General features: G+C 41.4%; 2 protein-coding genes across 10 annotated transcripts in view; both read left to right on the forward strand.

Moving 5' to 3' along the window:
* RABGAP1 (RAB GTPase activating protein 1) overlaps nucleotides 1–16,487 on the forward strand; it is a 130,556-nt gene that overhangs the window by 64,647 nt on the left and 49,422 nt on the right. The gene's annotated exons all lie outside the window — the stretch shown is intronic.
* GPR21 (G protein-coupled receptor 21) lies at nucleotides 6,788–8,901 on the forward strand. The gene is made up of 2 exons (XM_073314412.1): nucleotides 6,788–6,936; nucleotides 7,420–8,901. Exon 2 carries the CDS (start codon nucleotides 7,779–7,781, stop codon nucleotides 8,826–8,828), a length of 1,050 nt encoding a protein of 349 aa, XP_073170513.1. The 5' UTR covers nucleotides 6,788–6,936; nucleotides 7,420–7,778; the 3' UTR covers nucleotides 8,829–8,901.

The following is a 16,487-nucleotide window of genomic DNA, read 5'->3' on the forward strand; positions in this document are numbered from 1 at the left end:
TGAAGGGGATGAACTGTTTTAATAAAACTTCTTGAAAACTCACAATTAGCACTTCCCAATCAAGCTGTTCTAAAGGACTACTATATAACATCAGTCAGTAGGTCTCAGGCTGTGGCTTGTTCTAGTGGTTCATAAAACAAAAGGTTAAGAATCAGGCATTCATAATGTTGAAGGGAAAGTAGAGGATTAGGAAGGGGAGAGGTTGGTTTATGTGGGACTATGTGTGGGGAGGTGGCTTGTAGCATTAGTGTGTATCAGATAATTGCATTATCAGAAAAATATATTTGGCACAACAGGGATATCTTGGGGGCACATCAGAAAAATCCAGTAGCTGCACAGGTGCCCCTTGCACGCTCTACAAGAGTAATCCTATGTTCGTTACTCCTTAAGGCAATTCCCAATTTAAACAAATATATCAGTATCAACTATTTTTAGAAATCTTTAAATGCAGGATTCTCTCTAGTTACTTTCTCTTGTCCCTGTAAAGCAGTGGTGGGCAACCTGCGGCCCGCACATGGCTCGTCAGGGTAATCCACTGGCAGGCTGTGAGACAGTTTGTTTACATTGACTGTCCGAAGGCCTGGCTGCCTGCAGCTCCCAGTGGCCATGGTTTGCAGTTCCCAGCCAGTGGGAGCTGCGGGAAGCAGCGGCTGCCCGCAGCTCCCAGTGGCTGCAGTTCGCTGTTCCCAGCCACTGGGAGCTGCGGGTGGCCATGCCTGTGGACGGTCAATGTAAACACACTCTCTCATAGCCCGCCATATTACTCTGATGGGCCGCAGGTTGCCCACCACTATTGTAAAACGTGTTTTTCTCCCCATGAGAGCAATAACTTTGTCGATAAAGGGCTTGTCAAATGTAGAACTTAATAGTGTGCGCGTTCCCTGGCGACTACATCTTGACATGGTGAGAAGGCTTGTGTGTTCCAATGATCCTTGGAGTTAGTGGAAGCTTTAATTCCTGGTAGGGCCACCCAGGCTGAACAGGTCATAGGGTAGGAACCACATGAAAAGGAGTCCACCCCTCCAGGGTGGTGGCTGAGTGAGGCCAACAACCTCTCATCAGTAGACAGGGATGGTGAAGGCTTTTTTGTGCCCTGAGTGACATCTGACAGTGGAGGAAGGATTCCATTGCAGAGTAGCATGTGCAAATGTTATAATAATTTCACTAAAAAGCTAGATGAAAAAGTTTTTTGTAAGAGTATTTGACTGAATAAATGTGTTAGTCTCATAATATAACACTACTTCTAAGGTGGGAAGACAGAATCATACAGTAGCAAAACCTGGCATGGGCCTCATTTGATTTCCCCCTCTATATACATGACAATTAGATTTGCATACACGCATCTAAACTAGGTGTATATGTCTAATTTTCAAGAGTGCTGAACACCACAACTCAATTACTTCATCTGGAATTGTGGGATCTTCTTCGAGTGGTGGTCCCCATATGTATTCCTGTTGTGGGGGTGTGCATGCGTGCCACGTGTTGGATCCAGAAGATTTTTGTAGCCGTGTCCATTGGTTCACACATTCAGCATGTATCTCTTCGTGCTCCCTGCCAAAGTTATTATAGTCTTTGGGTTGATGCTCCCCCAGTTCACTCTTACTGCTGCATGGCTGGAGTTCGAACCCCTGTTCCTCTGCACTCGTGGTGTTTCACTGTCCTCCATCTGTATATAGGTCTTCATTCTGGTTTTTCATGTAGTTAGTTATGAATTGTGGATCCTCAGCATTCCTGAAAATTAAGCACGTAAATCTTAATTTAGATACGTATATGCAAATCTGATTGTAATAAGTGTGGAAGTGGTATTGAGGCCTGTGAGGCTGTGATCTACATACTTGTGTCCGTGTGCTCCGTGATTTTCTATTTCTGTGTTATACAGTTTCACTGTGGTTGTAGTGGGCAATAAGATTTATGGAGAATATTACTCCTAATAGATATGCCTTAGCTATAGGGATAGCTTCTTAAAAACCCTTCCAAGCAGCATGAGATAGGCACTTGCAATTATACTGATATATACATTTATACAAATACTGTTTATAAAATTCAAAAAATTAGCAAGTGAATCATTTATTGGTACTGTCTACAGGAATATACTACTCTTATTGGATGGACAGAAATTTAGAGTTTTTTATTAATCATTTCTTGAAATAATTTATACCCTAGATCTGAAAAGGAAAGACAACATTTTAAAACAGAAGTTTACATTTCAGAGTATTTCATCTAATTCAGCTGTTTGAGAGCAGGTGTAATTCAGTATATGGTTCTAATTAAAGTTTTTAATGGTTCTGATTCTTGATGGAAGGTTTGTGCTATAGTCGATTAGTGCACTGACCTTTAACCTGTGGGAAAACTAGTTTAAATCCTGCTGGAATATCAGTTTGATCCCAGTTTGTGCACATCACAAAACCGTGATGATGCTTGATGGTTTCTGATGAAGAGGGTCTTAGGACGCTGATAGCATGGGTTGCTGCTGTTTTGGACTAGGATGCATTGGGAGATCTGGGGGAGTGGAGGATGCTGTAGAATGGGACTGAAGTGCATTGACAGAGCTTGTGTAATCTCAAATTCATGAGCAGTAATTCTGTTCACAATTCATTAACTCAGAAAAAATAGAATACAAATTAGAAAATTAAGGGGGGTGCAATTGAATTCTCTTCCATTATTATAGTGGAATCTCTCTCTCTGTGCTGGAGTTAAGTTTTTTGTATTTCTATTAAAAATCTGTATGTTCTGAGGTTTCTGATTTTGGCTGTAGTTATTTGCTCTGTCCTGAAATTTTATTAACCAGTTGTTATTGAGGCCTAGTATTAGAAATCCTGAGAGAACCGAACTTGTTTTTAAATATCTGAAATATTAAAAGTTTGACGCATGCTGTTTTTCTTAGGACTGAATAGGCACAGTAGTAAATATTCCCTCAGGATCTACAAACACCACTGAATCATAGAATATCAGAGTTGGAAGGGACCTCAGGAGGTCATCTTGTCCAACCCCCTACTCAAAGCAGGACCAATCCCCAATTTTTGCCCCAGATCCCAAATGGCCCCCTCAAGGATTGTACTCACAACCCTGGGTTTAGCAGGCCAATGCTCAAACCACTGAGCTATCCCTCCCCCCAAATCCACTGGACTCTTTTGGTATCTGAATTCTTCTCTGCTTCAGAAAAAGAAGTAAATTTATACCAAAAATACTGTTTTGGGGTTCTTTTCCTAAATATTCTCATCTCCACACTTCATGTTTGGGCATTTATCTGAAGGTAGAATTACAGATCCAAATATCTGGACAAAAGGTGGCCACTTATATATGCATCTGAGATGATTCATAGCATTTTTCAAACTGATTTACAAAGTGAGTGGGGATTCTTCCACTCTGTATGAAATGCATTATATTCAATACACAAAAATTCTAGCTCACTTTTTGGAAGCAAGGTTCCTGAGTGATAAGAAACAGTTGGTTTTAGTGTGATGAAAACATCAAATCTGCCAAGTGGCAGTCTGCTAAAATCCTGTCAAGTTCTTTGAGTGTCATTGCCATAGGCCTTGTTTTCAACCGGGTGGGTTGCCTATACAATAAATCCCAGCTCAAACTTATTTGAAGAGGGTTGACAACCTTTATGATTTTGGGCTGGGTTTTCTTTTCTAAAACTGACTTAGTAAGAGCATTCATTGGTGTTTGATGGTAAATTAAAATGCATGTTAATGAAAAGCATTATAATTTTTTTTTTTTAAGGAAAATATTTTGATGATTGTACCTTTCTCAATCAAGGTGAACACTGGCATATAAGAGTGAACCACACAAGTGTTTCTCTGATCATTGTGTAGCAACGTTTCTGAAAGTTGGATCTTGGGAAGTATATACACCAATTATGCATAAACAGTGGGGGGGAAGGAGTGTTGAACTGAGCTGAAAATATCCTTGAAAGGTTTTGTATTTATTTTATTGGTTTTATCTTTGAAATTTGTTAATATTGTCAATTGTCAGGCATCGTGTGTTTTATTAATCGGGTGCTATTGTGATACCACTAAAATTGTTTTCCCTCAGCAATCAAAAGAGTTTAACAATTTGCTGGGATCAGTTCCCCATTGTAATTTGACATTAGCCTATTTTCTGTGTAACTTGTGTTACATTTGTGTGAGTGCCTAATTTTAATGTGAAGGTTTATAACATTTCTTAGCCACAGTTTTAGTATTCTTCTCCACTTGAGTAGAAATTCCATCAGTTATTGTACAAACCAATAATAATATTAAATCAATCTTCCTAGAAGAAAGTAGAAAAAAAATCAAGTTTGTGTTTTTCAGGGATTATATGGCAGCATGAGCCAGAAGGTTTTAAATTATGGCAAACATCTGTGTTGGAATTTTAACCAAATTCAACCCATATAAATGTAACAAGTTAAACAGCTTTTTTTCAAGGTCAGTATAAATTGTAAGCATTGCACTATGACTGCTTTGGGCTGTATGCTTTCCATCTGTGATTCATATTTCATTAAATACACCTGAGTTTGGCATAACATTTTAGTTTCTGTTGTTTTAGGACTTGTCTGTCCAAGAAAGCCGCATTGATTTAAGTTAAGGGTGAATTTAAATCCATATAGTTAAACCAGTTCAAACGGCTGTTCGGACACTCTTATTTTTGTAAAGAATACCTTATTTCGGGTTAGCTTTAGTCAATTATGAGCAGGTATAACTAAATTGAAATGAGCCATTCTTATATAAAATAAAAATAGCCAAAAAGCCTTTTACATTGGCTTAACTATATCAATTTAAAGACTGTTCTTTGGTAGCTGGCAAATCTCATGTCACAAGTTGTTGTTGTTCTGGAACAGGAGTCTGACATCTCGAGTTATGAATTGGGCTGTTGGATTTAGAATATGTAAGTGTTCAGTGTGGCTGAGCGAGGAAAAGGGGAAAAGCAGGTCCGGCTCTGGGCACCAGCAAACGAAGCACGTGCGTGGAGCAGCACTTTTCAAGGAGCAGCACTCCAGCCTCTTTGCTTTGGTGGCATTCTGCTTGGGGCGGCAAAAAAACCTAGAGCCGGCCCTGGGGCAGAACACTTTATTTTCATTCCTAAATGCCATACCCAGAGGTGTGCTGGAGTTCTGGTATGACATTTTAGGGCTTGTCTACATGGGAAATATTTCTGGCTGTCCCAGTATAATTAAACCACTCTAGTTATACTGGTGTAACTCCCTCCTGTGGACACTTTTATTCACAGATAAGAATGTTTTTGTTTTTCTTCAGTTTAGCTTAAACCACTTCCAAAGGGACATAAGCTAACCTGGAAAAAGGCTCTCTCTTACACCAGAATATGGACAGTTATACTAGTATAACGGTAGCGCTTTAAATTCACACCCTAATTTATACTGCTGTAACTTTCCCATGTAGTCAAGCCTTTAGCGTGTGAATGTGTGTGTATTTATGCTTGCTGAGTGAGATCACATACTGGATATGGACAGAAAGCTGCGTGTAACAGTATAAGGGAGTCAATCTGTTTTACAAAAAAAAAAGGAGGACTTGTGGCACCTTAAAGACTAACCAATGTATTTGAGCATAAGCTTCATCGATGAAGTGAGCTACAGCTCATGAAAGCTTATGCTCAAATAGATTGGTTAGTCGCTAAGGTGCCACAAGTCCTCCTTTTCTTTTTGCGGATACAGACTAACATGGCTGCTACTCTGAAATCTGTTTTACAAGGTGTTCAGGGAGTTCATATGAGAAGCACTTCTTGTCATGTGCAAACGGTGAAATAGGTTTCAAATCAATGTTTTTAATACAAATCTGCATTTCTGAGGCTACAGGGGGTAGAGTTGCTAAAAACCAGTGTTTATTGCACTGACCCCACATGGAGAACTAATTCAGAATAAGCCACTCCTATTCCAATGTAAAGGTGTCAATACAGAGAGTTAATCAGGAATAGTTAATCTGTTTTAAATATGCACCCTACATTATTCCAGATTAAGTTTCGTGTGTGAACAAACTGTAAGAGTATAGGGGGAGTTCAGTGTTTTCAGACCCTGATCTGCTTTCCATCTGACTTTAATACCAATTGAGTTGTCAGAAGGGCCTTGTACTGGAATCTCTCCAACCAAGTGTTTTGTATCTTTAAACTAAACTGAACTAAGTACACACCAGCATTCAGCTGTAGGGAAGCCTCTTACTTTTCTCATGTCTGTACTGATCGTCTAACCTTTTTGGAAGAGAAGGTTACTGCTTTGAGCAGGTCTGTGTGTGGTAATGTGGCCTCACGATGCTTGTGTTAGAATAGGGCTCCCAAGGGGAGGAAGTGAGAAACCTGGCACAGGCACGGTGAACAGCCATCAACTTCCAGCATCCTCCTCAGAACCTGTTGTCCTGCTGCCCTTTACATTCCTTGCCTTCGCAGGGTTCGGTTACCGATTGCTGGGACCTGGCGTCTTGCATTTTGCCCCAGGGGAAGGCGGCTGAGATGCTGGGGGGAAGCTCAGAGCTGTTCATCGCACAGCCAGATTGCTGGCCACGTGTTTCCCTGCAGCTCGTGCAAGTGTTGTCTGACTCGGGGGCCCCGCCCCCAAATAATGAGCTGCTGCTACTGAACATCTGGAGAGGGCAGGTCCTCCGGGCGGCGGCTGGAGTGGGAGTAGGCCGGCAGGGAGGGGGCGCGCCCCCATTGCAGGCTCCGAGCTGGGTCCACCTCGTCCCCGGAGCCCCGGCCGCGGTGCTGCAGCTGCCCCTGCGCTCTGCCTTGCCTTGCCTTGCCTTCTCCGCCCCCCTTCCTCCCCTCCCCATCTCCCGCTCCCCTCCTCATCTCCCGCTCCCCTCCTCTCCTTCCTCCCCCTCCGGCTTTCCCCTCCCCCTCGCAGTTCTGCAGCAGTCGGGGCTGAAGCACACGCCGGCTTTGCGGGCTCCCGGGGCTGAGGATGCGCTCGGGCTTTTGTCCCCATTGCGCCAGGCACAGGGGCAGGTGAGTGGGGGGGGGGGGGGGTTAGCCGGGGCTGGGTCAGTCGCTCCGCTGTTGTGTCAGGGGAGCTGGTGGCGAGCCAAGCACCCGGACCGCTGGATCAGTGCAGTTAAAGTGAAATAATGAACAAAGCATCCTGCAAAATGGAGCCAGGAGGAGGGCTGGAAACACCCCCTCTCCCCCCAATATCCCCTGACCCCGGGGACCTGCGGGCGGAATTTCTTGGGAAGCCCATGAAATGCATCTAAACCTCTCCTCCTGCTGCTGAGAGCCCAGCTCTGTGAGAAGGGATGTCCACAGACCACGGGTGGTGGGGTGCGGAAGGGGGAATAAGGCTGGTGTGGAGGAGGGGCTGCACTGTGAGAGAGGCAGGCTGCACTCGGGTGGGGAATGAAAGAGTGATGGAGTTGGTGGCATGGGCTGCCTGGCAGGAAGCTCAGTGGCCGGAGAGATGCTGCAAAACACTTTCCCCTTTTCTTCCGTCAGCTCGAGTTCTGACTCCTGCCGAAGCTTCTCCCTGTTCCCCCGCGCTGCATCCTCTACCCAGATGTTTAGCCAGCCAGGGTGTTAGTGTTAACCAGCTCTGGTGCCTGTGTGTGAACTTGCTGGCATGGCTGCTGCTGGGACCCAGGGCAGCAGCAGCAGTAGAAAGGAGGCTGTCGATTGAGCTGGATTTAAAGGGGAATTGTGCTGCAGACAATGCTCAGCAGCAGCATCTGGAGCAGCCCTGGGGACCCAGCTACACATTGCTACACACACAGCCGGGCACAATGACAGCAGCTGCCTGGAGTAGCTGCAGGCAGCAGGCGGGAGCATGAAGTGAAGGGATCACTGCAGTGCTCAAGATGAACTCCACCTTGGTTGGCAACCAGAGCGGGCAGCCATTCTGCCTCCTGGCCATTAGCTACTTGGAGACCGTCAATTTTTGCCTCCTGGAAGTGATTATAATAGTGTTTCTCACCGTGCTGATCATTTCAGGCAATATTATAGTGATATTTGTCTTTCACTGTGCACCTTTACTGAACCATCACACCACCAGCTACTTCATCCAGACGATGGCATATGCTGACCTCCTGGTGGGTGTGAGCTGTCTGGTGCCTTCTTTGTCCTTACTCCACTATCCCATTGTTTTGAGAGAGTCCTTGGTCTGCCAGGTCTTTGGTTATGTGGTATCCGTGCTCAAGAGCGTCTCCATGGCCTCACTGGCTTGCATTAGCATTGATAGATACCTTGCCATCACCAAACCACTGACCTACAATACTCTGGTGACCCCTTGGAGACTCCGCATTTGCATCCTGATTATTTGGTTGTACTCCTGTGTAGTCTTCTTACCTGCCTTCTTTCACTGGGGAAAGCCTGGATATCATGGGGATGTGTTTCAGTGGTGCGCCAACTCCTGGTACACTGATCGCTATTTCACTGTCTTCATCGTGATGATGCTCTATGCTCCTGCTGCTTTCATTGTCTGCTTCACATACTTCAATATCTTCCGCATCTGCCAGCAGCACACCAAGGAAATCAATGAAAGGCGAGTGCGCTTCAGCTCCCAGGATGGGGAGGCTGGGGAGGCACAGCACTGCCCTGATAAGCGCTATGCCATGGTTCTCTTCCGCATCACCAGTGTCTTCTACATCCTCTGGTTGCCCTACATCATCTATTTTTTGCTGGAGAGCTCTGCTGTCTATAGAAACCACACTGCATCCTTTTTGACCACTTGGCTTGCCATTAGCAACAGTTTCTGCAACTGTGTCATTTACAGTCTCTCCAACAGTGTTTTTCAGAAGGGGCTCAAACGCCTCTCAGGGGTTGTTTGCACCTCCTGTGCAAGACAGAGGGTAGCTAAGGACTCCTCAACCTCTAGGAGCAAAAGACCTTCCAATGGATTCCATGTCTAAGGAGCAGATCGCTGTGACTGAGAAATGCAGGCAGTTATGTAAATTGCCAAATAAGTTAAATACTGTTTTAAGATGTCCAGGTTAGAAAAAGGGTTTCTGAGAAATGCTGCTGACAAAAAATCAGGAGCATGTATTGTTTTCACTTCAAATTTCATCATGGCGTTAGGGTCCGTGACGTGTGACCTCCATGCTCATTTTAAGAATAAAGCTGTATCCTGACACTTTTTCCGGCATGACTGAATGTAGTGCGGGTGTGAGCTTCAGCAAAAATGTTTTTTTGTTTTGTTCTTGCAGCTTTACGAGGCTGTTTCAAGATTTATGCGTCACATGGAAATGATTTCTCTCAAGTGGAAGTGTTATAGTGTAATGGTATATTACAGGGATTTTTTTGTGTATGCCAAAGCATATTAACTCTGTGTGTTCTTACACTGCAATATAAGGGGCCAAATGGTTTGTCTTTCAGCTCTAGTAGACAGAGCTCTAGAATATAGTGAATAATGTGAATACTTTAACATTAACTTAAACTTGTAATGAGGCATGAATTCAGCAATGTGATCAAAACAGTGAGACACTTTTGAAAACTGATCTGGTCTCTGTGCCCCATTTTACTAGTAGAATACTTGTATGTGATTGGAGTACAGTATTGGCATTTTTCTTTTTGTTTGTGTAGTAACCAGAACAACTTGGATCAGACCAAATTTAGTGGTTTAATAAAACATTTTTTATAAGCTCAGAAAAAATAGTTGCTGGTTTATGACCTCCAAATCGTGGCAGTGGTTTGAGGATGATGCCTAATTGTGAAAATTATTCTCAAAACACTAGAGAAAAGCCACTTCTGTTTAGAAATTACTCAAGAACAACTAAAAAAATCTGACCTGTTTTTATCTGAATTGTTCTGATATTTTACATACTGGAATTTAAGGGGGAAAAGAGAGAGAATTTGTTGTCTAACCAGCTAAGGAAACTATGTTATAAATTTAACTACAGCATTTGAGTTATAGATAACTGAACACACAGCTAAATCAGGCATTTCTCTTTAATCCCATGAAGCCTAAAGAAGGTTTGAATATAGCAGGAGCTAATTCCTTTTGGCCAGCATCCGTCCTAAACTGATCAAACCAAGTGCACTATCTGAAAAACAAAGTTTCAGTGACTACAACTTCTTAGGGCTGATTTAGAATGGAGGCTTTTTGTGTGCTGTAATGTCATCAGGAATGCACTGTGGCCCTCAACTTAATTCATTCTCTTTAAAAATGCCATTAACTCTTTATTGATGCATGGTGTGCTATTTTAGTCGCTAAAGTATCTGCAAAGTATAAATTCTTAACAGTAATGGATTATATTTTTCCATCTCAGTGTCCTCAATACAGGGATGTTTTTTCCCTCCTAATATAATACGTACCACAACCTGTCTACAGCTCACTGTTTTCAGCATGCACCCAATCTCTGTGTGCAATAGGAGTGGGTTCTGGGGAATTCTTTGAGCTCTCCACATGTGTAGGAGTTGCAGTCAGGGTGTGCTCTCAGTGCACAGGGGGACTGAAGGAATCCTAAGACCTGGAGAAGTCTCTCCAGCTCAAGGGAGAAATCACAGTTTGTGTTATAAAATATGTTTAAATCAGATCTTGGTTTTCTACCATAGTATGTCATCCATGACGAAAATTTATAAAGATAACTTCCTTCTGTAGATCCTCCAAAATGTAAGAACAAAGGCTGTTGATACCCTGTTGCCTTCGTGGCCACTTTATTAATAATTATTTGCATTGTGGCACACCTAGAGACCCAGGGTCCCTTTTGCTTGGCACTGTGCAAATATAAAACTGAGACAGTCCCTACCTCTAAAGAACATGATATCTAAATTTAAGGCTAAAGACAACAGGTGGATATGACTGACAGCAGTGGGGAGCTGAGGGTAACAGTGAGACAGTTATGAAAGATGTAATAAGCAAGGGTTGCACCAGCTGGCTCATCGGTCTCAAGTGTTTTGTAAGCATTATAGCATAGGTGGTTTTTAAGGAGAGATTTAAAGCTTGAAGTCACTCATATTTAGCATTTATGCTCAGTATTATTGAAATACTGCTTCATGCAAAACACCCCTGTTTTCCTATGGTTCTAAGCTGTAGTTAAAGTTCAAAGTGTTTGAGCAGATATAATCTAAGCATTAAAATAGCATTTAATATCAAGATGATTTATGTCAGGTTTATCCACTGGGTCCTAAAATCCATCACAGTAAGGTTTTAGGCGTAAGTGGAGGTCTGAGGACAAATATTGCTGCATCTTTCAGTTTGTGTACCAGGAAGAAGCAGTTGAATGTGACTTAGTGTACAATATATTTGGGAATACGTGAATTTAGCAAAAGTGGGGAGCCTAAATGCTGACATTAGTATTTAGCTTATGTTGGAGCAGATGCCAGCTTTACCCAACTGGCCCCAGAGCTGTATTCAAAATAAAACAGTTTACAGCTGCGGATATTTTTAAAACTTGACTTGGGAACAGCTGAACAAGTCAACATTATTCTGATGGCTAGAAGGAAGGTAGCGCAGCTGTGTCTTACAGCTGTGAGATTCACTTACAAAGTGTTTATTAAAAACTAGGCTTTTGCTCCCTCTCAATTGCCATATTCAAATACACCATCAGTTTCATTTTATCTCAAAATCTTCGTCAGTGAAGTTGCTTTTCATGAGACACAGGAAGCAGAACCTGGACTTCTAGGGAATTAAAAATCAGAACAAATTTTAGATACATCTTAGTTTCATATGCAACATTTTTCACAGATGCTTCTGAAAGGTGAAGCAGTCTCCGGCTGCACAGTTAGCATTAGGCTGGTTTTGTCTCAACTGCATCTAAAATTTTTGTTTTTAAATATCTTTCATATACTCCTTTCATTTGACAGAATGGTAGATTTGTATTTAGTTTAAAAGCTGCTGCACCACATTCATATCACACATAACTATTGACTTTAGTGAAGTTACATCAGAGATGAATCGGTCCCTGTGTGCTTGAGACCAAGTGAGGAAGAAATAATTTTACACTCTATTACCTTGTTTTGTCAGGAGTTCACTTAACTTCATTTGGTATGTAGTTGACATGAGGCATAGTGCTTGTTTTCAGGGACTGTCAGCACTATTGATGCTATGAACTGTTACACAGCAGACTTCATAGTCAGATCATTTTCATAGCTACATTTGAAAGTTAGTCCTTGTGCTTCGCTGTACTTGTTTGAGTTTTCATAATACTTTACAGAATAGTAAATACTGACCAGGACAATTGCACAAACAAATGTGACAAAGAGAGCATAGATGTAAACATTATTTGTATTTTCATAAAAATATTAAGTCTGCTATGAAACTTCCATGAATTTAAGTGGTTAAATGAATTCACTTTAATTTCAAATTTGTATCTGGGGCTTTACATTCTATTTTTTATTAGGTTATCTGACTCATTTTCAGATCCAGCTGGGTGAGGGTTTATAACTTGTTTAATTACTGGATGGAATTCACTTGGCATTTTTGAGTCCCACAGGGAAGCATTTTCACATGCATAGCTTTTCAGAAAGTGACATAATTTATGTAGCTCATCCAATATTCTCATACTGAAAAAGAAAAGACTTAAATTATTGGAGGTTGAGGTTGTAGTGTATTGCTATTTTAAAATAGTTTCAAAAGGAGAAAACGTGCAAATTGTTAATCTTCTCATTCAAATCCAGTGACAATTTTGTTAATATGGAGAGTTCCTTTCTAGGGGAGGTAAAAAGAGGATGATAGCTTTGTGCTATCAAATTCTGCATTTACATGTGGGTATTTCTTCACTCCCCATTTTATAGTCTTAATTTACTAGTGCATGTTTTGAACTTTAGGGTCCTAATTGTTCAGTAGAATTTCAGACTTATACCTTCCTTTGGTACTTGGCTTCCATTACTGTAGTATCTGAGCACCTCACAATCTTTAATATCCTTACACCACCTTTGTGAGATAGGGAAATAATCCATTTTACAGATGGAGACTTCAGACCCAGAGAAAATAAATGACCTACCTAATGTCAAGCTGGAGGAGCAAAGAATCGAACCTGGGTCTCCCAACTCCCAGACCCTAACCATGGCATTATCATTTAAAAAAAAAATAGCAGGAAGTTTCACAGGTAAGATGCTCATCTACTTGGAAAATGACAAACATAGGGCCCCAATTAACATCCTTCCTGTGAGAACACCACCAACTCAATACCCAACATTGATAAGCAAATATCCCTTTCTGTATGTGTAGACAGTCACACTATCTGATACACTGAACTTCCACAAGTCAAGAAAAGCTGAAGTGCTTCAACCAAGCAGTATGCCACCATCAGAGTTTGCAGGTTAAAGTCAGTGGGACTGGTGCTCCGAAGTGACTGAAGTGCTTTTGAGAATCCAGCCCTCAGGAGACTGTTTGGGTTTATGCGATTAGCTTTAAGCTTTCATTTTTGAACATTTTGGCCCGTGTCTCTAAAAGTTAATAGTTCTGTTTAATGTATTGAAAGTCTGAATTAATTATTGTTAACCCCCAAGGCCATTTTGTTTTGGAATTACAAAGACTTTGTCATCAAGAAGTTTAATAAAAACTTTTAGACCCGGATGCTGAAAACACTTTTGCGTGTGCATAGATCCATTGAAATCAGTCAGGCTGTTTATGCAAGTAAAGTTACATACCAGGTGAGGCGTTTGCAGGTTCAGGGCCTTAATTTTCAATATTTTATTTTTCACACTAAACAGTTTTGCAAAATTCAGTAAACTACACTACAGTAGTGGCTTTTTAAATAAAAACAGCACTTATAATTTAGTTAAATATAAATTTTGATCTAAAGAGGCAACAACACATTTTCAAATTAGTTTTACAAAACCTCAACCTGATTTAAATTAAAAAAAAAAAAATCAAAACGGCTTCAAAATCAAAACCTGTGCCATATGAAAAATGATGAACCCCACTTCTATTGAAGTACAAGAGATTGTAAAGGCCATCACTGTTTCTAATTTTAGAAACCGGGAGATGAGTAGGAATCTTCCCTTTTTAGGCAACTTTGTGAAACTAAGATCTTCTGCAAACCCTTTCCCCAGTAAACTGCTGTTTAGAGTCAGAGCCATCTGCATGCTAGGAGAAGAACAGAAACTCTGCCTTTGTGTTTTCAGCATAGAATTAGTGCCTGTTCCCACTTGCTTGATATGCCTGTGGCTCCCAAGCTGTACACTGCACTACTTTTCCATACACATTAATGAACAGTGTGTCTCCAGAAATCCAGCAGGTCTCTAGGGAACAACCATCACATGGCTGGATTTAGGTTCCAGGCGCTAGTATTGCTCATAAATGACCTCAGAGAAGCCAATCATGCTACAGTCTGGTATTCACTTTAGAGATTCTCCAGTTCTTTGTATTAATTGTTAGGTGATTTAAATTAGGTTTGACTGAGCAGAGGTTATAGCTCCTCAGCCTTAGTTATAGGTAATCAGATTGCTGTACCATCAAGTTTCATAGGCTGCCTCCAACAAGAACAATACTTTGTCCTTCAGAGGAAAGTGAAAATCCCCCATAGTGCGCCTAACCAGTTGTGCAGTACTGTACATAAAATCATACAACTGGAAGGGATCTTGAGAGGTCATCTAGTCCAGTCCCCTGCACTCATGGCAGGACTAAGTATTATCTAGACCATTCCTGACAGGTGTTTGTCTAACCTGGTCTTAAAAATCTCTATCGATGGAGATTCCACAACCTCTCTGAGCAATTTATTCCAGTGCTGAACCATCCTGACAATTAGGAAGGTTTTCCTAATGTCCAACCTAAACCGCCCTTGCTGCAATTTAAGCCCATTGTTTCTTGTCCTATCCTAAGAGGTTAAGCAGAATAACTTTTCTCCCTCCTTCTTGTAACAACTTTTTATATACTTGAAAACTGTTACCATGTCCCTCGGCCGTTTCTTCTCCAGACTAAACAAACCCAATTTTTTTTCAATCTTCCCTCATAGGTCATGTTTTTCTAGACCTTTTATCATTTTTGTTGCTCTTCTCTAGACTTTCTCCAAGTTGTCCACATCTTTCCTGAAATGTGGTGCCCAGAACTGGACACACTACTGCTATTGAGGCCTAATCAGTGCGGAGTAGAGTGGAAGAATTACTTCTTGTGTCCTGCTTACAACACTCCTACTAATACATCCCAGAATTATGTTTACTTTTTTGGTAACAGTGTTACGCTGTTAACTCATATTTGGCTTGTTATCCAGTGTGACCCCCAGATCCCTTTCCACAGTACTCCTGCCTAGGCAGTCATTTCCCATTTTGTATGTGTGCAACTGATTGTTCCTTCCTAAGTGGAGTACTTTGCATTTGTCCTTATTAAATTTCATCTTCTTTTCTTCAGACCATTTCTCCAGTTTGTCCAGATCATTTTGGATTTTAATCCTATCCTCCAAAGCACTTGCAATGCCTCCCAGTTTGGTATCAGCCACAAACTTTTAAGTGTAGAGAGGGAGTGTTTCCTGACTCTTATAGACTATCCTTCTATTGCATGAGATCCAGTTTCCCTTAGCTTAGTCTGCGTAGGTACAAATAATAATTCTCACGTAATCCCCTTTTTAAGCATGAGCCTCAGTAACATCACAGATGCATAAATTATGGTGCCTCTGTGTTTGTGCTCTGTGTACCTGGTCTGTGCTAGTACTTCACAGTGACCGTTTTGGAGAGACCTCCATGTCAGCAGATGGGCAAATGCAGGATGGTGGTGAAATTATGTCCGCATAATATTTTTCTGAGATGAAAGCTGTCTAAATTTAAAACCTATTTTTTATACACATGTATGCAGAAAGATTTAACAAAAGAAACTAAAGGACATGACCAGCTAGTAAAATAAAATATGTTTATAATTAAGTAATTACGTGAAAGATGATATGCCAGAAATGATATAAAATGTGCAGTTACATCAGTGCCATGAAATAGTTCATTTGGAGTGGGGCGAATGACAGTAAAGTTCTTTCTGCTGTAGAATTTGTCTTGTATACCATATACTCATTCTTGTAAACTGACATCTACTCTTTTCATTTTGGATTTATGACATTACAAAGATGTCCATCCAGAAGCTCTGGGTGTCCTCCACGCATGTAGTGTGCAGACCCCAGTCAGCTCACTTCTGAACAAAATCCAGGCACAGTCAAATCCTAAATAGCAAGTTAGTTCCCTATTCCACCCCAGAGCCTCCCTATCTGTACTCCATTCCCTAAATGTCATTGCTTCTCATGCAGTTCTGAACATCCTTCTCTGTTAGTTTGCGCTTTGCCTTTGTGTGTTTTAGTGTCTACATGCTTACTCTGCAAAATTTTGAACTGTGAAACCCCTCTGGTGACAACTTTTGTGTGACTTGGAAAGATAGACTTGTAGTTAAGACACTGGAAAGGGGCTCAGGAAATCTACGTTAATTTCCTGGCACCGTGTGACCTTTCTTTGCCCCCAATAAAAGGGGGGTAATTAATTAATGATTGTGAAGTGTTCAGTTACTATGATTATTAGGGTAAAGGGGGGTTTATATAAGACCCTAGATAGACCTAGCACTTCTGTTCTCAGCTAATCTGTTATGTTTCCCTAGATGAGCAAACCTTTGTCAGTTAACCACATGAGAGGTAGCATTTTATACCAGTACTTGACTC

Source organism: Lepidochelys kempii, chromosome 16 (assembly GCF_965140265.1).
Source record: "Lepidochelys kempii isolate rLepKem1 chromosome 16, rLepKem1.hap2, whole genome shotgun sequence".
Lineage (NCBI taxonomy): Eukaryota > Metazoa > Chordata > Testudines > Cheloniidae > Lepidochelys > Lepidochelys kempii.

What these genes read in the sequence shown, in the direction of transcription:
- GPR21 (XM_073314412.1), top strand. Translation starts at nt 7,779, where the DNA reads ATGAACTCCACCTTGGTTGGCAACCAGAGCGGGCAGCCATTCTGCCTC.